General features: G+C 43.3%; 1 protein-coding gene across 3 annotated transcripts in view; it reads left to right on the top strand.

The window, feature by feature from the left end:
* The window catches only part of EPHA5 (EPH receptor A5), a 450,721-nt gene that overhangs the window by 408,093 nt on the left and 18,450 nt on the right, over positions 1 to 24,178 (top strand). For all 3 annotated transcript variants that reach the window (XM_066574297.1, XM_066574298.1, XM_066574299.1), the window contains exons 11-13: positions 6,617 to 6,802; positions 12,340 to 12,401; positions 18,515 to 18,724. In XM_066574297.1, coding sequence (XP_066430394.1) covers positions 6,617 to 6,802; positions 12,340 to 12,401; positions 18,515 to 18,724 — 458 coding nt within the window. The remainder of the gene's footprint in view (positions 1 to 6,616; positions 6,803 to 12,339; positions 12,402 to 18,514; positions 18,725 to 24,178) is intronic.

The following is a 24,178-nucleotide window of genomic DNA, read 5'->3' on the forward strand; positions in this document are numbered from 1 at the left end:
TTTCTATGTACCGCCGGTGGCTTCCTGGCACCCACCCAGGCAGTGGGTCCACAGGGAATTATAAATGCATCTGTTTCCACTTATAAAGAAACCCAGTCTGACTGGGGCATGCAGTGTGGGCCGAAACCCACCTGCATTAACCCTTTCCAGTCCACTGTGTGACCTGTGAAGACATTAGGGTTTAAGGCTGTACAGCTCCGTTGTTGGTAGACGTCCGTCGGGGTTCTCTTACTGTATATTGCCAGCCTCTCTGCTGTCGGAGCCTATCCTACGTGTCAGCTCATGCAGTACTGGCTTTAGCCAGCATATAGCGCCGTTGTATAACGGCAGAAAAAGAGTAAGCCCCCTAGGAAAACCATATACAAATTGGATTGGAAAGGGTTAAGCACAACATTACTACCTCAGCTGTGTTGGGCAATGCAATGGGATATTTCTATGTACCGCCGGTGGCTTCCTGGCACCCACCCATGCTGTAGGTGCACACGGAGTTTTTACTACATCTGTACACTTCTAAAGAACCCCAGTCAGACTGGGGCATGCAGTGTGGGCCGAAGCCCACCTGCATTAAGCACGACATTACTACCTCAGCTGTGTTGGGCAATGCAATGGGATATTTCTGTGTACCGCCGGTGGGTTCCAGGGAGCCACCCATGCTGTGGGTCGACAGGGACTTCACAATAGGGAGTTGTACCTGCCTGTGTCTATGAATTAAAAAGCCCGGTCTAACTGGGGCATGCAGACACCTTGACAGAATGAATAGTGTGTGGCACATAGGTTCCCCATTGCTATGCCCACGTGTGCAGCTCCTGATGGCGGTGGCACAGGATTCTATTTCTCATTGCTTCTGTACAGCATTGTGGGCTATCGCTCCGCCACTTTTAAAGAGGGTCGCTGCCTAGCCGTGCCAACCTCTGCAGTGTGTGCCTGCGGTCCCTCGTCATGGCAGACGCAATTCTAAATAGACATGAGCGTGGTGTGGCATGAGGGCAGCTGAAGGCTGCCCAGGGACACTTTGGTGTGCGCTGTGGGGGGGAGGGGGGGCGGTTGGGCAGCATGTAACCCAGGAGAAGTGTCAGTGGAGTGTCATGCAGGCAGTGATTGTGCTTTGTTGGAGGTAGTGTGGTGCTTAGTAAAGGTATGCCATGCTAATGAGGGCTTTTCAGAAGTAAAAGTTGTTGGGAGGGGGGGGGGCCCACTCTTGCCGCTATTGTGGCTTAATAGTGGGACCTGTGAACTTGAGATGCAGCCCAACATGTAGCCCCTCGCCTGCCCTATCCGTCACTGTGTCATTCCCATCACTTTCTTGAATTGCCCAGATTTTCACACATGAAAACCTTAGCGAGCATCGGCGAAATACAAAAATGTTCTGGTCGCCCATTGACTTCAATGGGGTTCGTTGTTCGAAACGAACCCTCGAGCATCACGGGAAGTTCGTTACGAATAACGAACACCCGAACATTTTGGTGTTCGCTCATCTCTAATAGTAGCCTAAAAATGGTGATTTCCTAAATTAGACAGAAATGTTCTTATGTGGTTAGCTAGTTTTCTTAAAGGAATGAAAAACAATCCATAAAACTTTGAGGGATCAGAGGACTGGAGTGGAAGTCTCTTCTCCGCCCCCCGTGTAGCTTCCGGATCTTATAATTTCAAGTACAGCTCTTACTGAAATCAGCGGCAGCTGTGCTTGTAATTACAGGCTGGGGTCCTATTGATTTCAATGAGACCCAAACTTGCAATTACAAGCACCGACCACTACACAGGAGTCGGAGCAAAGACATCCGCTCTGACTCTGGTGTACCCTGACGGGCACTGGCTGGATAGCCCGTTTAAAGAGATATTATGGGTTCACATATATGTTATACAGTCTACAAAAATACAATTTGCATTAAGCAACATATAAAGAAAAACTATATGCAAAGTTCCCTGTGAATGATTAAATGAAACAATGTAGAGCAAACTCCTGTGGTGGTGGAAGGGAAAGACCCAATGAGGGTGATTTGCTATGTATAGGCTACAGGGGGAGCAGAGTTGGGAATCCTGGATGATTGATTGGGCAACCTGAACCTAGAACATATTGCCTTAGTTCTCAACTTGCTCCTCTATTCCATTCATTGTATCCATTTGATCAAAAAGTATTCTTTCAATGTAACCTTTACAATAGGTCTGAGTAGGTGATACATTCTGCTGAATTTCATGATGACTTTTGTAACTTCGTAGATTCTTGTCTTTATTTTCCGTGCAGCTAAAAGTCACAGCAATGAAAACGTTATGTTAAGTTTAGTGGAGAACTGGGAATACCGAACCGTTCTACATGAGTCGCTAGTAATGCGTTCGCCAAATGGATTTCTACACCGCCATTAATTGTTTTGTCCAAGGCAGAATATTACTGTTGGAAGGCATTAAGTAGTAATCCTAAAGTGTAACATTACAGTTATTAGACTGCAGGCATGCTATATAGCATATTATTGTGTTTATATATAATCGTCATAAAGGTATCCGCGCCAATACATCACTTACCCTACTGCTGCAGCTGAATTATGGCTTCTACCCAGCCATTAGCATGTGAAAAACGGATTGCAACTTACAAGAATCTATTACAACAGCAATTCAGAGTGCAAAAAGGTGAAACAAGCGAGTAGTAATCAACAGTAAGGCCTTAGTCAGACGGGCATTTTTTTGCGCGATTTGCGCATGCGCATGCGTCCGGCGATTTTTTAAAACCATTGCTTTGCAATGGTATCGGACACATGAGCGCTTTTTATGCGCTCGTCCGCTAAATTATAGAACAGAAATCGCAGATCGCACCTATCTGCGATTCCTGTTCTCTTCTCTACATGCGCTCAATGGGGCCGGCGGCAGCAGCGCCGACCCCATTGAGAACATATAGAAGACAAATCATTCTTCTCTGACACAGCTGTAACAGCTGTGGCAGAGAAGAACGATGTTTGCCCATTGAATTCAATGGAGCCGGCAATACAGTGGCTCCATTGAAAGCAATGCGCTGCGGGCGAGTGTGGGATGAATTGTCGGGAAGGGGTTAAATATATAAGCCCTTCCCTGCAATTCATCCAGAAAAGTGTTAAAATAAAAAATATATATATACTCACCTGCTCCCGGCAGTCGGAGTTCCCCGCGGCCGGCCTGCAGTGGGTGTGAAGGGGGTGTGAGTCAGACCTGCCCCCTGATTGGCTCAGCGCTGAGCCAATCAGAGGTGACATACAAAGCAACAGTCTCAATATATAATATCAATCAGGGGCGTAACTAAAGGCTCAGGGGCCCTGATGCAAAACATGAGCTGGGGCCCCCCCTCTATCTGTTTCTGTACCCGTACCCATACCTAAACCATTCTGCACAGAGGCATAACTTGAAGCTTCTGGGCCCCAATGCAAAACCTGTAACAGGGCCCCAACTATAATGCTTTATTCATAGTACTGGGCTCCCTATATGGAGAAGAGAGGCCTTATGGGCCCCCTAAGGCTCCTGGGCCCGGGTGCAACCGCATCCCCTGCACCCTCTATAGTTACGTCCCTGATCTCAATATATAGTTAATAAAAGGTAGCAAAGAGATAAATATTCACACAAATTAGCAAATCTCCAGCACATCAAGAAACCCCACACTACAATACACAGCTAATACAAAAATATACAAAAAAAATCAATAAAAACACCCTTCAATCAAAAATCACTTAGAAACATGTCAAAAAACATGAGGATTCCTTAGGGCTCGGTCAGACGAGCAAATTTTAAACGCATGTATAGTTGCGTATTAAATTCGCATCTATTAGAACCAATGCTTTCCAGTCACAGTGGTCACATGTCCGTTTTTTACATGCAAATAAAAATGTAAAATAAAGGACAGCGTTTCCCAATTCGCACATCACTTTCAATGGCCAGCGCTACTGCCGTCCCATTGAAAGCAATGGGAGCGGATCACTATCCCCTGCTGTGGCTGTGACAGCTGCAGCAGGGGATTCCTTGGATGTGAAACCCCTGGATGCTGTCACACCCAGGGGTTTAACCTTGTAGTCAATGGCCCCATTAAAAACATAGGGAGTACATCGCGCTCCCCTGACACAGCTGTGACCGTTATGGCAGGGAATTCCTTCATCCCCGCGGGGACCGTGGGGATGAAGGAATCTCCTACTACAGCTGTCACTGCTGTGACAGAGGCCTGCGATGCTATCCCATTGCTTTCAATGGGGCTGGCGCTGCTGCCGCCCCATTGAAAGCAATGGGTTGCAGGCAACCCCCGCAGTGATGATTTTTGAGCAAGGCCTTGAAATATAAGCCCTTCCCTGAAAATTACCCCTAGCTGGTGAATTCATTGAATTCAATGAATGGCTGAGCACTGCCTGTGATTGGCTGAATGCTCAGCCAATCAGAACCAGCACTTTCACAGCTGTCATAGAGGATTGCATTTTAAAAAAATGCTCATCTGACCGAGCCCATAAAGGGTCATTTTTGCTATTGAGAAACTATATCCTAGCACAAGGGTTGGTGATTTTATTATGAAAATGTCACAGGCGGAATCCAAATAAATATTTTACTTGGCTATGTTGGCCCAAAAGGGTTTAAATTGGGGTATTAGATGATTTGACTTTAATAAGGGATTTTTGATTTAAAGGTATTTTTTAATTGTTGTATTTTTTTTATTGTATATTTTTTGTATTATAGTGTGTTGTTTCTCCATAGGCTGGAGATTTGTACATTTGTACGGCTATTCATCTCTTTGCTATCTTTTCTCTTGTGTTAATTCTCTGTTGGTATGGAGGGCTGCTATGGCTGGGCTTCATTAAGGGTTAAAGGGGTTGTCCCGCGCCAAAATGTTTTGTTTTTTTTCAATAGCCCCCCCGTTCGGCGCGAGACAAACCCAATGCAGGGGTTTAAAAAAAAAAAAACGGATAGTACTTACCCGAATCCCCGCGCTCCGGTGACTTCTTACTTACCTTGCGAAGATGGCCGCCAGGATCTTCACCCTCGGTGGACCGCAGGTCTTCTGTGCGGTCCATTGCCGATTCCAGCCTCCTGATTGGCTGGAATCGGCACACGTGACGGGGCGGAGCTACGTGGAGCAGCTCTCCAGCACGAGCGGCCCCATTCAGAAGGGAGAAGACCGGACTGCGCAAGCGCGTCTAATCGGGAGATTAGACGCTGAAATTAGACGGCACCATGGAGACGAGGACGCAGGCAACGGAGCAGGTAAGTGAATAACTTCTGTATGGCTCATAATTAATGCACGATGTACATTACAAAGTGCATTAATATGGCCATACAGAAGTGTATAACCCCACTTGCTTTCGCGGGACAACCCCTTTAAGGGTTAATTGCACTGATTGGAAGGGGTCTTTCTTGTGAGGGGTCTACTGCTATATGGAGAACTATTTTAGAGCCATATGTTGTCCATTCCTGAGGAAGGTCCCAGCCTCTGTATCGCGGACACATGCGTTAGACGCTACCGGCCGGAGCTCCTCCCACAATATTGTTCCTGCTGTCTTCTATTACGCAGTTCATTCTTGTAACGGTAGACTTTTAGCTGGCCCTGGCCACTCTCGCACGTATGAACACCGCATCCCTCATGGTTTTCACTTCATCACTGGTGAGATAGTATTGATACTATTGCTTTGAATGTCACCTCTACTCCTTAGTTCTGTTATAATTGCTTTTATTATTATTTTACCAGCTCCGGGCACCTTTTGTGCTTTTACGCTACTATGGAGCCGTTATAATGGATGCTTATGCATATTGGATGTGGCATTTATCATATTCTCCTAAGTTTTGGACTAGCAGTGTTACTGCTGATCACTACTTGCTTCTTTCACCTGTTTGAGCAATGAATTGCTGGTGTAATATGTTATTGTGTTTGTCTGATCTTGTTTTATGTTCGCTCATCTCTTATAGCTGTCATATAATTGCAATCTATTTACATAACATAGTCTATTTAGTAAACTAGATATGATACCTGTTTATAAATAAGCTTATACTTACAAATCGATACAGATCTCAAGGTTAACTCTTGCTTGTTCATTTGGAAAATAAGAAAGCATTAGCAAAACTGGAAGTGAATCCCTATTTTGAGTTCTCCCCTCTTTCAGATTCTTTCCTGTTTTGTTTTAAAAAGAAGAACATAGTAACATAGTATGTAAGGCCGAATGAAGACAATGTCCATCTAGTCCAGCCTGTCTATCCTACTGTGTTGATCCAGAGGAAGGCAAAAAACCCCAAGGGCAGAAGCCAATTAGCCCTTTTGGGTGAAAAATTCCTTCCCGACTCCCTAATGGCAATCAGACTGTTCCCTGGATCAACGAAAGTCCTCTTTCAGACTTCCATAATATGGCCTGTGTTGGAGATGGACTGCATTTTTTTTTTGTGGTAAGAACAGGATTGGATCCCATAAGAACAAAGTAGGGAAAAGTTGTACAAAAGTTATGTTTGGGAAAAGTTTCTCTTTATTTTCTGATGAAACTTCAATCAAAACATACATCTCCCATACAGAGGTGCGTCACAGCCTGAAACGGCACTGTGACGCAGCCTTGAAGTGGTCTTAATGAATAAGAGCCAAACAACAGATGACTAAGCGTATGGTTCATAACTTTTCCCTTCCTTTTTACTCTTGCAGGTGAATTTGGAGAAGTTTGTAGCGGCCGCATTAAACTTCCAGGGAAAAGGGAGTTTCCTGTTGCTATCAAGACACTCAAAGTTGGATACACTGACAAGCAGAGAAGAGACTTCTTGGGTGAAGCCAGTATAATGGGACAGTTTGACCATCCAAACATCATCCACTTAGAGGGTGTCGTTACAAAAAGTAGGTCCTTGTAAGGAGGAAGTCAATGAGTAAATCATGAAAAATGCTTCTCTATCATGAAGATTCAAATGCTTCATTATATAAAACTTATAAAATGTTTTGGGCATTTTCCATTTGTATACTAGATTAAAAAAAGTATTTAATCATATATGATGGGAGGTTTGTTAATCTATTGACCTTTAACCATGAATGATCCGCATGCAGATAAGGACAGCAATTGGCCATTCAAATTCCCCTCACTTTACTGTCATGGCTTCTGTTCTTTATGGAGTTATGACTGGTCTGACAAATAGCTTCCACCATATTCCTTGACTTGGAGTGAAGTCGTTCAGGTTTCTATCATGACTCTAGTGTTATAAACCTTAGGCTTCTTTCACACGAGGGCATAAACCACGACGGCGTTTTTACGTTTCCACGCCTGCTCCGTATAAGCACCTGAAAGGGCGTTTTTCTCCACGATCACGGCCAGCGTTTTCTCGTCCATTCACATGACCGTAAGTGTCGTTTTTAGCGAAACAATACGCCGCACTCCTGAAATCCCTCACTCTGCCAAAATCCTTGAGATGCCTTCCAGTGCCTATATAGAGGCACTTGTAAACCCTTCCCTGCGTTGGACGCTGCAAAAATGCCTCCCCCTCCCTTCTCTTTCCCTGCTCCCATAGAAGTCTATGGGACCAGCCAGCGTATATTGGCCAAAAGATAGTTCCAGAACTATCTTTTGGCTGAGCGTATGTGCACTGGCCACACATATGTTCTATTTTTCACACTTCCGGCGTATTTACACGCCGTATATTCGCCCCTGTGAGAACGAGTGCATTGAAAATCAATGCCTCTCATGCGTGTGTATATACGCCTGGGCGTCAGAACGCGCCGTTTATGCGCTCGTGTGAAAGAAGCTTTTAAGAACAGACCTGTAAACTGCGCTATACTTGAGAAATAAACTGGCTCCTATTCGAAAGTAAAATTAAAAAAACAGCATATTCTTATCCTTAAAATCTCCTCAATGACAGCCAACTATAGGCTGCTGTGTGATGCACAGCGTAGCTTATCGAAACTTAGAGAAAACAGACTATAGGGATATGAAATTCCCCACAGCTAGTGCTGTATGTCCAGAGATAGCTACATTTAGATGAACTGTGAAAACTTGCTGCAACAAGTTATCTTAACACAACAAAAGCCATTGGAAAGCTCTTGAAAAGGCAAATAAACTGCAGCAAAGAACTTTTTCTTAATGCACTCTTAGGGCTCAGTCAGACGGGCGTTTTTTCGCGCGATTTGCAGATCGCATGATGGATGCGCATCCGCAAATCGCGTGACCGGTGCGCGCAAGTCGCCCGCAAATCGCCCGAAAATCTGCTCCTAGCCGCGTTTCATTAGAAACGGGCCGGAGCTGTCCAGCGCATTGCATTCAATGGAGACGGCAATACAGCCGTCTCCATTGAAAGCAATGCGCTGCGGGCGAGCCCGGGATGAATTGTCGGTAAGGGCTTAAATATATAAGCCCTTCCCTGCAATTCATCCTAAAATGTGTAAAAATTAAAAAAAATTGTAGACTCACCTTCTGCCTGCAGCCGGAGCTCCGTGCGGCCATCCTGCAGTGGGTGTGAAGGGGGTGTGAGTCAGACCTGCCCTCTGATTGGCTCAGCGCTGAGCCAAGCAGAGGCATGCCTCACTCACACCCATTCATGAATTCATGAATGGATGTGAGTCAGACCTGCCCCTGATTGGCTCAGCGCTGAGAGGCAGCAGTCACTCACCCATTCATGAATGGGTGTGTGAGTGTTTTCAGCCTCTGATTGGTCAGGGCTGTGACCAATCAGAGGCAGATCATTCAGCAGGCGGGGATTTTAAAGCCCCGCCGGCTGAATAGTGCCGAGAAGCAGTTCAGAAGAACTGACAGCGGCCGCGGCTGGACTCCGGCTGCAGCGGAAAGGTGAGTAAACAATTTTTTTTAATTTTAACACATTTTAGGATGAATTGCCGGGAAGGGTTTATATATTTAACCCCTTCCCGACAATTCACCCCGCGCACGCCGGCAGCCCATTGCTTTCAATGGAGCGGCTGTATTGCCGCTCCATTGAATTCAATGGGCAAACATCGTTCTTCTCTGCCACAGCTGTTACAGCTGTGGCAGAGAAGAATGATTTGTCTTCTATATGTTCTCAATGGGGTCGGCGCTGCTGCCGCCGGCCCCATTGAGCGCATATACAGAAGAGAACAGGAATCGCAGATCGCAGATAGGTGCGATCTGCGATTTTTTGTTCTATAATTTATCGGACGAGCGCATAAAAAGCGCTCATGTGTCCGATACCAATGCAAAGCAATGGTTTTAAAAAATCGCCGGACGCATGCGCATGCGCAAATCGCGGCTAAAAACGCCCGTCTGACTAAGGCCTTAAATGTTGTTCCATCTGTACATTCTTATGTTTGCCGGTGCAAGGATGGAGTTTCATGTAAAAAAGTTTTCAGTTAAACTACAGTTGTTGAATATCTTTAATGAAAGACTAAGGCCTCATGTCCACGGGCAAAATAAGAATTAAAATCCGCAGCAGATTTTAACTCTTCTCCTGCCCGTGGATCCGCACCCCATAGGGATGCATTGACCACCCGCGGGGTAGATAAATACCCGCGGATGGTCAATAAAAGGGATTTAAAAAAAAAATGGAGCATGAAAAAATCCGGACCATGCTCCATTTTCGTGCGGGTCTCCCACGGGGACGGCTCCCGCGGGCTTCTATTGAAACCTATGGAAGCCGTCCGGATCCGCGGGAGACAAAAATCAGATTTTACTCACCCGCTCCGGTTCTTCTCTTCGCCGCGGCGTCATCTTCTCTCAGTCGCGGCCGGATCATTTTGCTTCGGGACGGCGCATGCGCGGGGCACGTCACCGACGTCATCCTGCACATCCGCCGAGCCGAAGAAAGAAGATCCGGCCGCGACGCAGAGAAGATGACGCCGCAGCGAAGGAAGTATCCGGAGCGTGCGAGAGGTGAGTTAATTCTGATTTATTCCTATTTTCAGCCCTCATGTCTGCGGGGCAGGAGGGACCCGCTGCAGATTCTCCATGGAGAATCCGGAGCGGGCCTGATTTTCCCCGTGGACATGAGGCCTAAGGCTGCCTGTCCACGGCCGTGATGGAATATCGCTGGCTAATAAACATTAAATAACTTACCTTAAACATTATAATAAAACAGAAAAAAACTAAGATAACGTGAATAAATGTACATAAATGCAAAAAAAGTCCTCTAGCATAAAACATTCTTTAAACAGTTATATACATGATTCTCTCCATGAGATTTGGTTACATATTGTATATATTTTTTTAATTTTCAATGATTTTAAAGAATATTATATTCCTTTTAGGTCTTATTCAGACGACCGTATATCGGTCGGGTTTTCATGTCCGGTTGATATACAGCGTCCCTCTCTGCAGAGGGAGGAGGCTGGAAGAGCCGGGAGCAGTGCACTGAGCTCCCGCCCCCTCTCCGCCCCTAGCCACTATTTGCAATGGCAGGGGCGGGGCCAAGTAATGGAACTTAGCTCCGCCCTGCCCTGCCCCCTCCCATTGCAAATAGTGGCGAGGGGCAGAGAGGTGGGGGGGGGGAGCTCATTGCACTTTTCCTGGCTCTTCCCGCCCCCTCCCCCTGCAAAGAAGGACATCGTATATTGGCCGGGCGTAAAAAAGAGGGCGATCATTGTGATCTTGTAAGGACAGTCACTAAGCTTCTAATGTTCCGCTGCCACCCGAGAGGCTAAAATGCAATCATTCATAATGGTAGGGGGCCTAGCTGTTATAATATAACTTGAAGAGGACTATATCACCACTTTTTTGTATTACGCAAAACTATGAAGAAAAACATTTTTCTAATCTGTTTTTATTTTCTGATTATACAACTTTTTATTCTGCTGTCTATACATGACTGAGGGGGAGGTAGGGGGGGGGGAGGGGGTCAATGGCATCTTTCCTGAACTACATTTAACAGCATTTAGAGGTATGCTTTACAGCAGCTTCATGGGCCATTCCTACAATGGACAAGACGGGACCTATGGCCTTGTATGGGAGACTGTTCTAGACATGTCATGTGACCTGTGCAGGGGTGAAGGAGAAGGAGTAGAAGGAGAAGGAGTAGAAAGTCACAGCCAATACCTCTTGTGGATGGTGGATCCTGCATTATCTACATATAGGTGTCACCTCTCAGTGTAATCCTGCCTGTGATATTAGTGAGATGACTACTGCAACGCTTTCTCTACAGATCAGGAAGTTATAGACTAATATTCAGCTCTGTGGCCAGTGTGAGAAATGCAGAATTTTAGGATTATTTTAAAATATAGATTGTGACTAAAAGTTTAAAAAAATCACCCGAAAATTCTTTGAAAATAAATCACACAACATGTGATCTATATAATGAGTCATTTTCTGGTGACTAGAGATGAGCGAACGTGTCCGTAACGGACACATCCGCACCCGGACACCGGCTTTAGCGAACACTGGAGTGTTCGCGCGTAAGTGTCCGGGTGCCGCCGGGGGGCGGGGAGATGCGCGGCGGCGCGGGCGGCAGTAGCGGGGAACAGGGGGGAGCCCTCTCTCTCTCCCTCTCCCCCCCGCTCCCCGCCGCACCCCCCCGCGCTGCCACGGCGGCCCCCGAACTTTTTCGCCCGAACACCGAGGTGTTCGCAAAGTTCGGTGTTCGGGCGAAAAAGGGGCGGGGCCGAACGTGTTCGCTCATCTCTACTGGTGACACATTCACCTTAAAGGGGTTCTGACACAAATAATGTTTTTATGCTTTAGCAGCCATTGTTCCCTGGTCTGCCTAATGGACCCAGGGAACCCATGGTTTAATGGCTGCTAAAGCATAAAAAGATAATACTTACCTGTTCTTCTGTTGTTGTTGACATCGGGGGGTCATCTCCCAGCAGGCGCTGTTCCTCCTCTTCTGTCTGCATGAGCCGCGCCACTCCGGGATCGCGCGCATGCGCAGTGGAGAGGTGCCCTCTGACAGGAGTCAGGACGGGCTGCGTCTCCACTGCGCATGCGCAGCACTCAGGAGTTCAGCAGGACGGACGGGCCGCCCACAGCAAGCACTGTGCGGTCCGTCCGTTCACCTCGGAAGTGCCTGACGGACGGACCAGAGCAGGAAGCGGTCTTTTTGACCGCTCCTGCTCTGCTTTAAAGGCACAGAAGAAGATGCCGGCTGGAGGGGACATGCCTGGCGATCGGGCCAGGCCAGGCAAGGTGAGTACAATTTTTTTTTTTTGATGTCAGAACCCCTTTAATCATTTATGAAGCACCAGTTTATTAGTACAGTATAGGATGCATTTTACTGGTTCGGTTTGCATGAAAATAGAAGGCAGCCATCAGAATATAATACATGAGTTCAGCTCAATATCATATATTAGATGTCTACATACAGTATAAAAGCCAAAATCAAGCAGTGGTGATTAACCTAGTTTATTCCATATTATCTACTGTTTATATTCAAAATATTTGATAACTGACTATAATTTTTAATCTGTTGTTTGTTGATTGTTTGTTGCAGGCAAACCTGTAATGATTGTAACAGAATACATGGAAAATGGCTCTCTAGATACCTTCCTAAAGGTGGGTCTATGCAGTGATTAAAATAGTTAAACTAACTGTTATATTTTGTAATATACAGTATTACCCAGTTGGTCCCTATGTATCCTGTACCCAAACTAAATGCTGGGTACATCATACATAGATACAATATGACGACTGATAAGTATCAGACAGGAGGCTGCACTGCATGGAAGTGTCTGCAATATGCTTAGGAGAGGGGTGTGGGCATGAAAAAAATGTGTTTTCACCAGAGTGATTATTCAATTTGTAACAATTGAGATATAATTTACAATAGTGTATACAACAAAACCTAGTGGAGACAACCAATCGGCTTTGAGGGATGATCCTCTTGAAAGGCCAATATACATAGGAAAGAGAGAATTTTAAATCCTTCACAGGAACATCTAGTCTAGTACTCCAGAAGAGGTGGCTGTTTGAGGAGTTTTCACTGTATTTTGAGGCACCTGTGACTGGTTATTCAATTCCTCAGGTTCGTATAAATGATACAGGAAAGCTTAAAGGGGTTTGTCATAAAAAAATAAAAATCAATACTTACCTATTCCTCCACATGCAGTCTACTTACCGCACCTTCTCCCCGCCGATCTCCTGGCTCCTGTAGATCCCTGGGTCACCTCACCTCCAGCTGGCTGATTCTTCATCTTCCGGTGATACAGTGTCCATTAGTTGCAGGTTTCCTCCCGCAGGTCAGTGTACCCGGTCACAAGTGACATAACGTTCACTACCCAGCAGGAAGCACCGGTTGCTATGTCAAGGTAATGCCAAGACTGCGCATGCGCGCAGTCTCATCGCGAAAGCTCCTATACTAACGCCGCGAGACAGCGCACATGCACTGTCTTGGCAATAGCCCAGTATAGCATCCTACGCTTCCTGCTAGACACTGACCTGCCGGAAGCTGTAGCATAACGAGAGAAGAGGATCCGGCCGGCTTGCGATGAGATGACCCGGGGGACTGCAGGAGCCAGGAGAAGCTCGATGAGAAGATGTGGTAAGTAGACTGCCCGGGGAGGAACAGGTAAGTATTGATTGTTTTTTTTAATAACAAAACCCCTTTAACCCCTTCCCTCCATATGACGGAAGGATACATCCTGGAAGAGGGGTACTTACCACAACTGGACGTACCCTTACGTCATGTGGATAGCGCAAGATCATAAGAGAGCAGGCTGTCACTGATAGCCGGGCTCCTGCTGAAACAGCATGGGTGCATTGGGGAATCACTCCTTCCTTGCCACGGTCTATGTAGATCGTGGTATAGGAAGGGTTTACAGAGGGAATGCGCTCCCTATGTGACATCATCTGGCTCCCACGATATAATCACAGAGAGCCCGGCAGGTTGCCATGGTAACAGGATGCCACCTATAGGCGTTCTGTGTTACCATTGCCTTTGATCGCTGTAATAAGCGATAAGGCATTGCAAGAGAGAAGTCCTGCAATGCCTTATCATAGCGATTATTAGTGGTTTGGTGTAAGTCCCCCAGAGGGACACAAATGGTGTAAAAAAAAAGATAATAAAAATGTACAAGAAATAAAAATGTAAAAAAAAAACCTTTTTGGGGTCTTTTTCTCATATCAGTATAAAAAAAATCACACATATTTGGTTTTGTTGTGTCTGTAATGACACGTACAATAAGTTGAACATGCTTTTTATCCTGCACGGCAAAAAACGTTCAAAAAATTCAAAAAAACTGAGCCAAAATGCTTAATTTTAACATTTTGCCTCCCAAAAACGCAATAAAAGTGATCAAAAAGCCTTATGTACCCCAAAAGGTACCAATAAAAACTACAGCTCGTCTCACAAAAAATAAGCCCTCACAGAGCTCCGCCCATGAAAAAATAAAAAAGTTACAGGACTTTGAATGCAGCGAATTAGAAAAAAAAAATTCCAAAAAAAAGGTTTTTATTGCAGAAAAGTGGAAAAACCTAAAAAACATATAACAATTTTGATATCGTTGTAACCGTACCGACCCGCAGAAAAAATGGATTGTGTCATTTATGCTGCATGATTAACGCTTTAAAAAAAAAAAACCTAAAATCTATGGCGGAATTGATGCGTTTTCTCTCCTTGCGATCATAAAAAAATAATAAAAGTTTTACAATATAGTCAAATGTACCCAAAAGTGGCACCGATAAAAACTACAGTTCACCACGCAAAAAAACAAGCCCTTACACGGCCGCATCGACGGAAAAATAAAAAAAATATGACTTTTGAAAAATGGAGATAAAAATCCGCCAAAAATCATTGCGTCCTTAACCCCAAAATAGGCCGTGTTGTCCTTAAGGGGTTAAGCAACTTTTAGATATTTTTGAAGATAAGGGGCAGAGCAACCAATCATTGGAAAATAAAGAGTGGACCGAAATCCAATCAGATTCCAGCTTTTATTTCTCATTGACTCGGCTTTCACTGCCCTTCCCTAATTTATCCCCGCATGCATAGGACCCACCATGTCTCTACAGTCATGTGACTCATGAGAATAATAGTGCCGAAATCCCCAATGCGCTGCATCACCTCTGATTGCAGTAAAGGGTTCTTTTCATCTCTTTTTGGATAAACAGCCGCTTGTGTTATTTCCAGGGTAATTTTGTAACATTTGATTGCAATGTACAAATCTGATGCACAGAAACAATGTCTGCGGCCCCCTTCCAGTCCACGGCTGGCAAGCATTGCTTCTGCTAGATTTATTGCTCTAGACATTGTCCCAGATTAACCTCTCCTTAAAAATCCTTAAGAGTCTCATGAAGGAAAACATGTTTTATTTAATATTCCTCTTAACCGCTGGTAACTATATGGTCTTGCTCAGCGGGAGACGGGAATTCTCTGGATAATTGAGTTTCTGCTTAGATTTCAATTAGCCTCGGCTTTCAGATAACATAGTATGAATTTTGTAGCACTTTTGTATCATCAATGGTTATCTCTTCCATTCTGTACTGTAATTCTGTAATTGCTACAATGTGGCAAGCATGAAGGGTCTGTCATGTGTCTCCCAGGAAGCCTTCATCAATGGCATCTACTAGGGCCTAGTTGGAGTTCACTGTAAATATTATTGCACTTACTTTAATGACGGCCATTATGGACTATTCTTCTGGAGCAAATGATATCCTCAGTCTTTTTAGATGTAATAGAATTTTAAAAGCAGGGCTATTTTTTTTGGGGGGGGGGGGGGGGCTGTGAGTTTATATCCAGCAAGGGATAATGCATGGAAATCCAAGATTTTTCTGCTTGAAAACTGAAATTCTAGCAATGATAATTTAGCATTTTACCATCATTACAATTGTAGTAGGACTGAAAAATGTTCAGAAATGAGTAGCGCTGTGCGGCTCTGAAGCCCCACCCCTTTTTTCAACAGAACTCGACCTGGATGGTATATTTTTAGTTGCAGCTTCGGTAGATGTGTTGAATAATAGTATACATATGCCATACATTTACAATGGCTTGGCTAAAAAAAAAAAAAAATCTCCCTCTATAGATAGATAGGCCTAGTGCATCAAACACAAAACAAAGTCTGTTACCTTTGTAGCCAGTCGGGGTGCCAGTCTAAGGGACGTCCACCCTTGTCAGACTCTTGGTTCTCCCATGTAGCAGCAGTTCTGCACCAGACCAGTGCTTGGTCGTTAATGGACATCTCTCTCTCTCTCTCTCTCTCTCTCTCTCTCTCTCTCTCTCTCTCTCTCTCTCTCTCTCTCTCTCTCCATTATTTATTTAATGAGAACACACATATAGATAGATAGATAGATAAAGAGATAGATAGATATGAGATAGATAGATAGATATGAGATAGATATTAGATAGCTAGATATGAGATAAATAGATATGAAATAAATACATATGAGATATATAGACATGAGATAGATAGATATGAGATAGATAGATAGATATGAGATAGATAGATAGACAGATAGGAGATAGATAGATAGATAGATAGATAGATAGATAGATAGATAGATAGATAGATAGATAGATATGAGATAGATGGATAGATAGATATATAGATATGAGATAGATAGATAGATATGAGATAGATAGATAGACAGATAGGAGATAGATAGAAGATATGAGATAGATAGATAGATAGATAGATAGATAGATAGATAGATAGATAGATAGATAGATATGAAATAAATAGATATGAGATAAACAGATATGAGATAGATAGATATGCGATAGATAGATATGAGTTAGATAGATATGAGATAGATAGATATGTGGCTAGACCCTTTTTATGCTGTACACTCCTTTGGAAAGTCTACTCTCAAGCGCCCCCACTGGTCACTTTTGGCGCTGCACTTCTACATTATTTATTTAATGAGAACACACATATAGATAGATATGAGATAGATAGATAGATAGATAGATAGATAGATAGATAGATAGATAGATAGATAGATAGATATGAGATAGATAGATATGAGATAGATAGATATGAGATAGATAGATAGATAGATAGATAGATAGATAGATAGATAGATAGATAGATAGATAGATATGAGATAAACAGATATGAGATAAACAGATATGAGATAGATAGATATGAGATAGATAGATAGATAGATAAATTGATATGAGATAGATAGATAGATAGATATGAGATAGATAGATAGATAGATAGATAGATAGATATGAGATAGATAGACAGATAGATAGATAGATAGATAGATAGATAGATAGATAGATATGAGATAGATAGATATTAGATAGCTAGATATGAGATAGACAGATAGATATGAGATAGATAGTAGATAGCTACATATGAGATAGACAGATAGATATGAGATAGATAGATATGATATAGACAGATAGATATATAGATAGATATGAGATAAATAGATATGAAATAAATACATATGAGATAGATAGATATGCGATAGACAGAAATGAGTTAGATAGATATGAGTTAGATAGATATGAGATAGATAGATATGCGATATATAGATATGAGATAGATAGATATGAGATAGATAGATATGAGATAGATAGATGATAGATAGATAGATAGATAGATAGATAGATAGACAGAAAGGAGGTAGATAGATATGAGATAGATAGATATGCGATAGATAGATAGATATGAGATAGATAGATATGCGATAGTTAGATATGAGATAGATAGATAGATATGATATAGATAGATAGATAGATAGGAGATAGATAGATAGATATGCGATAGGTAGATAGATATGAGATAGATAGATATGAGATAGATAGATATGAGATAGATAGATAGATAGATAGATAGATAGATAGATAGATATGAGATAAATAGATATGAGATAAACAGATATGAGATAGATAGATATGCGATAGATAGATATAAGTTAGATAGATATGAGATAGATAGATATGAGATAGATAGATCGATAGATTGGAGATAGATGGATATATATGAGAAAGATAGATATGAGAGAGATAGATAGATAGATAGATAGATAGATAGATAGATAGATAGATAGATAGATATGAGATAGATAGGAGATAGATAGATAGATAGATAGATAGATAGATAGATATGAGAGAGAGAGATGGATAGATATGAGATAGATAGATATGAGATAGATAGATAGATAGATATGAGATAGATAGATAGATAGATAGATAGATAGATAGATATGAGATAGATAGATAGATATGAAATCTCAAATAGAAAAAGGTTTTTTCCTCCCCAAAAAAGGTATTCTTGATTTATTGCATATGAGCCTATGGTAATAGAGCATAATTTTGGCATACTGTAAGTTCATTGCATAGACAATTATGGGTCTCTTCGAGGAAGCTTTGATGTATTTTTGGCAATAATTTTTTTTAAGTACCTAGAAAGAAATACAGACCTTAAAGCAATCCTCCAGTCCTTGACAAACAAGGGTGGCAGAACTGTGCATAGTATTGACCAGCAGTCTGAGACACTATACCTGCTCTGACTGCCAGCTCATGTGGGCAGCAATGGTTAATTAAAGCAGATGTGGTGAGTTAGACTAATGATGCATACTAATGCTCAATGTGTATCAAGTACTCAGAGAAGCTTGTGCAGCCATCTTTGTCAGTCCGGGACTGGAGGGTCGCTGTAATCTGCATCAGACTGAGATATTGCATATGAATATGAACTCTGTTTCCTTCTTTGTCTCTGCAGAAAAATGATGGCCAATTCACAGTCATTCAGCTAGTGGGTATGCTGAGGGGCATTGCATCTGGCATGAAGTACCTGTCAGACATGGGCTATGTACACAGAGACCTCGCAGCACGGAATATACTCATTAACAGCAATCTAGTCTGCAAGGTTTCAGACTTTGGTCTATCCCGGGTTCTTGAAGATGATCCTGAAGCGGCATATACAACAAGAGTAAGCTATCTTCTATATATCTAGCTGTAAGGGTATGTCACCATAAGGATGCAAGTCAATGTCAGACTTTTTGAACAAGCCTTAGAACAATGACTGGGAATTATAAGCCAAAGCCAGTATAACCATACACAGACAGCTGTTTCGGGGGAATGCCCCTCATTAGTGTGCAGCAGGTTTCTGGCTTGGCTAGTGAGAGGCCGATAGATGTGGGTCAAGAAGGGTATTATTTCTCCTTAAGCTTTGGCTTACAATTCTCAGTCATTGTTATAAGGCTTTTTTCGTTCAAAAGGTTTTTATTAGAACAAAATCTAATACATACAAATAATGTCTGGCTGTGTCGCAGCAGACACCAGATTATTTAAAACATGACACGTCATATCAACTACTCTCTTCTATTCTTTACGATCTCTGGCGTCCTACTGCATTGTTATGTTGCCCTGGAGTATTCCTAAACTAAACCTATTAGTCTAACCAGAGAATTAACACTAAGACTTAAGAGAAGGAAAGGGAAAGAGAATTAGAAGCTAGAAAGAGTTTAACTACAGCAGAGAATAAGTAGAGGGGGAAAGCATGGGGGAGGAGGGGGTGGGACTGTGGTGGGGGGTGGGAGTTGGGTCGACATCATGCCTCTGTGGTCCTGATTTCATTTCCGCAAGTTGAGCTTTACCAGGATTACGCTGACCTATCCAGGAGCCAATTGTGGGTTGTTTCTGGCATGTTGGTTTCTGGTGTCTCTTCTTTCCCGATCTCACGGAGTTGATTGCATAACTAAGTTAAGACCAGACCGTGTGCTATCCATTCCGCCGCCCTGGGGAATGACCTACAGTCTAGCCATGGCCTGCAAATCGCATAAAACTTCTCAGTGGTCATGTCTTCGTCGGCCCTCATTTCCTCAAACCTTGCCAGCTCGTTGACCGCCTCGACCCATTGACTTCTGGAGGGGTGAGCAGAAGACCACCAGAACCTTGGAATGACTTGCCTTACTGCCTTTACAAAAAAAAGCAAAGCAGTCCCTTTTTGGTGGTTGAGACAGATCTCGGATACATGGATAGCACCGCTATCTCTAGTGTGAGGCGCTCTTTCCTTCGGCATAGATTATTGTGCAACCCTGATACATCCTCACATAGTGCTGCTATTGGCGGACATTCCCACCAGATATGTGACATGTTACCCCTTACGTCCGGGCATCTCCAACATGTGGGTGAAGCCTGTGGGAACATTCTGTGCATTCTCTCTGGGGTGCTGTACCAGCGTGACACAATCTTGAGGTTTAATTCCTGTAATCTGGTGGAGACTGACCCTTTGTGTGCCAAAGCAAACGACTTCTCCCAAGCCTCCAGGGGGAAGCATCTGCCTAATTCCTTCTCCCAAGCCACAATGTACCCCGGCGGCGTGTCCCCCATCTCCCACGCCAGCAACATCTTATAGAGCAGTGAGATCAAGTGACCAGGAGAGCCAGTAGACATGCTTATTTTTTCAAAGGCAGTGAGATCCTTTGCTAGGTTCGATCCAGGTGTCAGGGAGTCCAGTGAGCCCCTCAGCTGGAAGTATTCCATCCAGGCCCCTGGAGGTACATGACTCTCTAAACAAAGTTCCGTCAGGGGCCTCAGCCCTGACTCCCCCAGTACGTCTCTCAGACGCGGTGTTGTATTCGCGGGGACATTCAGCAAGGATTTCCGCTGTTCAAAAGCTTTAGCTATAAGGCTTTTTTAAAGAGTCTGACATTGACTTACAGGAATGCTGCAGAGGTATTGTTCTATCTTCCCATTTACATATTTCCCAGAGGAGCATGCATAGCCTTATAAGTCTTCTCCCACCTTCTAGGTGCTCTCCTTAATGAGAAGCAATACCCTTCCTGACAAGAATCTTTTTGTTCCTGATTTCTTGGCAGAAATGCGACAGATTTGCCCCATATTTCACCCTTTGCATTGCTGAGGCTGAAATCCAGGCTGAAAATCTGCAGAAATTCAAAACTACATGTTAATTTAAACACATACTTGAGACAGATTTTTTCCATGGGATGTAGATTAAATTTGTGTAAGGGCGGCTTCACGCGAGCGTGTTTGTGCTCGCATTTGCGCACGTATAATCTGCGAACATAATGCAATGGGTTTTTTGTCACTTTTGCTCGAGCAAAAAAAAACCAAAACGCTGCACGCTATCTTTTAGTGCGCATTTCCGCACCAAAGACACTCATATGGGGGACGCAAACGTGCCCCTGCCACCCGTGTAATTGTACGAGACGCTGCACAATTTCATGGGGAATCGAAAACACCAATGACTAACTAGGCTGCTCAGCCTTTGAAATTGCAGCGCTGGTATGTCCCGCGCCGATATGAACGAGTCCTGGGAGTGCAAACCGTACAGAAAAATATGCACACGATAGCACAACAGTCACTACGCAAATAGTCACATGATTGCATGCAATTTTGCGCTTTTGCTCGTGTGAAGCCACCCTAAGACCATTTTCACACTTGCACTCAGCAAAATGCCGCAATTTTACTTTCGTTTTTGGACACGGGTTATTGCCTATGACAGCGGGTTTTAGCACACTAAATCGTTGTGATGGGTGATGAGATGCTCTAAACACAGCAGAATAGAGCAGACAACGCTCGAAAATCGTGGCACTAGAAAGCACCGTGATCGAGCGCTTGTCTGCGGGGCCCTATTGAAAGGAATAGAAGTGTTACACCGTGGTAATCACGGTAAAAATGGATGTATGAGAGCCGCCTAAGTCTCATCTGCTTCACTTCCAGTTCCATTTGTAAATCGGTAGCAGGCCTGCCATGTGGGACATACCCTAAAACTTGTTGGTCGTATCGATAGCAGGCCTGCCATGTGGGACATACCCTAAAACTTGTTGGCCGTATCGGTAGCAGGCCTGCTATGTGGGGACATACCCTAAAACTTGTTGGCCGTATTTTGTAATGCTCAGTAGAAGGTCTACAATAGTTACTGAATATTATGCGTTTAGCCTGTAAAGGAGGTAAGTTGGTATCTTGTAAGCCTTGACTTCTGTGTTCATCTACACTGAGACATATCATTGTATAATAAAGTTCTCCACTCAATGGATACAATGAATCCCCGGTGCCGACTCTCCAGCTATTGATCGTATGTAGCAGTGCATTAAACAGTCCCTGCAATGACAATAGGCATTTTGATATTGCATCAGCTGCCAAACAATTTATTGACTAGAAGATGTAATGTACATATTCATTACAGAAAACATGAAAGAGGAGGACCTGATAGCTCGTACATGATGTGACTGTTACAAGGATGACAGAGCCATTTACTATATACCAATAGTATTGTATATCCAATCGTATTCTGCTCCAAAAATGTACAAAGTTACATCTGGCCATAACCATTGATCATTTTGTAGATATATTCGTTTATTTACTGTCCCCCTCCTTTAGCCTGACTTCGTAATTCTCCTGGTTAATATTTGACATGGCCAACAAGCTTGCCATTAGCAGAGCCTTGATAAGGCATTGTTCTGTGCTGCACAGTATTCTGGGACAGTTTTTTTTTCCCTCTAGGTTACTGTATAGTAAAGACGACAATTCCGAAAATGTGGATATTAATGGGTTATTCAGATAGGATGAAGCTTCCAACTATTCTTGGGATAGGAGATAAGTAGCTGTTGGGTAAGGGTCCGACCACTGGGACCTTCATTGATCCTGAAAATGGGGTTCTTGTCGGCCTTCAAAAGAAAGGAGCGGAGATCATGTATGAGCCACACTGCTTCATTCATTTCAGTGACATTGCCGGAATTGACTAGTCCAAGCACTCAGCAATCTCAGGTGTTCTTGTCGAAATAAATGAAGCGGAGGCGCACATGCATGACCTTCACTAATGACCAGACTACCAATCTTAGGATTGGTGGGAATCCCAGTGGTCAGACCCCCACGATCAGCTAGTTATCATCTGTCTCGTGGATAACAGATAACTTCATCCTACTAGAATACCTTTTTAACACCTTCCCAATTGCATAACCTAAAATATGTCCTGTGATGATGAAGGGTGCATGGAGTGGGCTTGAGAGCCAAGTCCACTTCATACCCGACAGCTATCAACTGTTTTTGACAGCTGACAGCCGACGCCAATTGCCCCAATTAGAATTAGCTCTGATCATGGCAGTGAACTGTTTAGATGCTGCAGTCAAAGCAGATCACATATCTAAACAGTCAATGGGAAGAGGGGACCTCTTAAAGTGCCCTATTGACGCCTCCCGCAACATGATCGGTGGGTGTTGATGGGCTAGCATAGTAGTCCGGAGCCTAGTGAAGGCTCCCAGAGCTGCCATGAATAGATGCCTATCAATCATTGCCTGAGACAGTGCTTCATAGGGAACAAAGAATGTTATATATTGCAATACTGAAGTATTGCAGTACATAATATAAGCCATCAAAAGATAGCAAGTTCAAGTTCCCTATGGGGACTAAATAAAATTATTAAAAGATTTTATAAAGTTTCTTAATAGGTAAAAAGGTTAAATAATATTAAAAGTTTAAAAAAAGTAGTAGTCTCACTACTCTTACAGTAATGAACTCTCAACTATGTTGATGTAGAACCCTTCTTTCCACTAGATGTAGAAGATGACCTCTTGTTACAGCCACAGTCCTGGAAATAAATGAATGAGATCTCTGTATTTTCCCCCAGTATATAAATCCATAGTTATTAGGTCGCCCCTCTGCCATCTTTTTTCCAAACTAAATAAACCTAATTTTGATAACCTCTCTGGGTATTGTAGTCCGCCCATTCCATTTATTACTTTAGTTGCACCCTTTGTACCCGCTCAAGCTCTGATATGTCCTTCTTGAGTACCGGTGCCCCAAACTGTCCACAATATTCCATATGTGGTCTGACCAGTGACTTATAAAGAGGAAGAACAATGTCCTCATCATATGCCCCTAGACCTGATGCCCCCATGATTGTATGTGCCTTGGCAGCAGCTGCCTGACACTGGTTACTCCAGTTAAGTTTACAGTTATTAGGTACGTTATCAGTGTTAAACCTCATTTGCCACTTTTCTACCCAAGCCCCCAACTCATCCAGCTCCATTTGCACATTCCGTGCTCTTGTGTTAATTACTTTACATAGTTTTGTGTCATCTGCAAATATTCATATTTCACTGCACAATTCTTCTACTAGGTCAATACTAAATATACTAAAAAGAATAGAGCCCAGTACTGCCCCCTATAGTACCCCAGTATGTACCATTAATAACCCTCCTCTGCTTTCTATCACTGACCAGTTACCTACCCACTTACACACATTCTAACCCAGACATAGCATTCTCACTTTGACAGAATGTAACAGTGTATTTAACCCCATTGTGTTCCAATCTATATATGAAATCTTATGATTATAATATGAAGTACCGTATATACTCGAGTATTAGCCGACCCGAGTATAAGCCGAGAGAATAAGTTTCACTACAAAAAACTGGGA

This window comes from Eleutherodactylus coqui, chromosome 7 (genome assembly GCF_035609145.1).
Source record: "Eleutherodactylus coqui strain aEleCoq1 chromosome 7, aEleCoq1.hap1, whole genome shotgun sequence".
NCBI classification, from domain to species: Eukaryota; Metazoa; Chordata; class Amphibia; order Anura; family Eleutherodactylidae; genus Eleutherodactylus; species Eleutherodactylus coqui.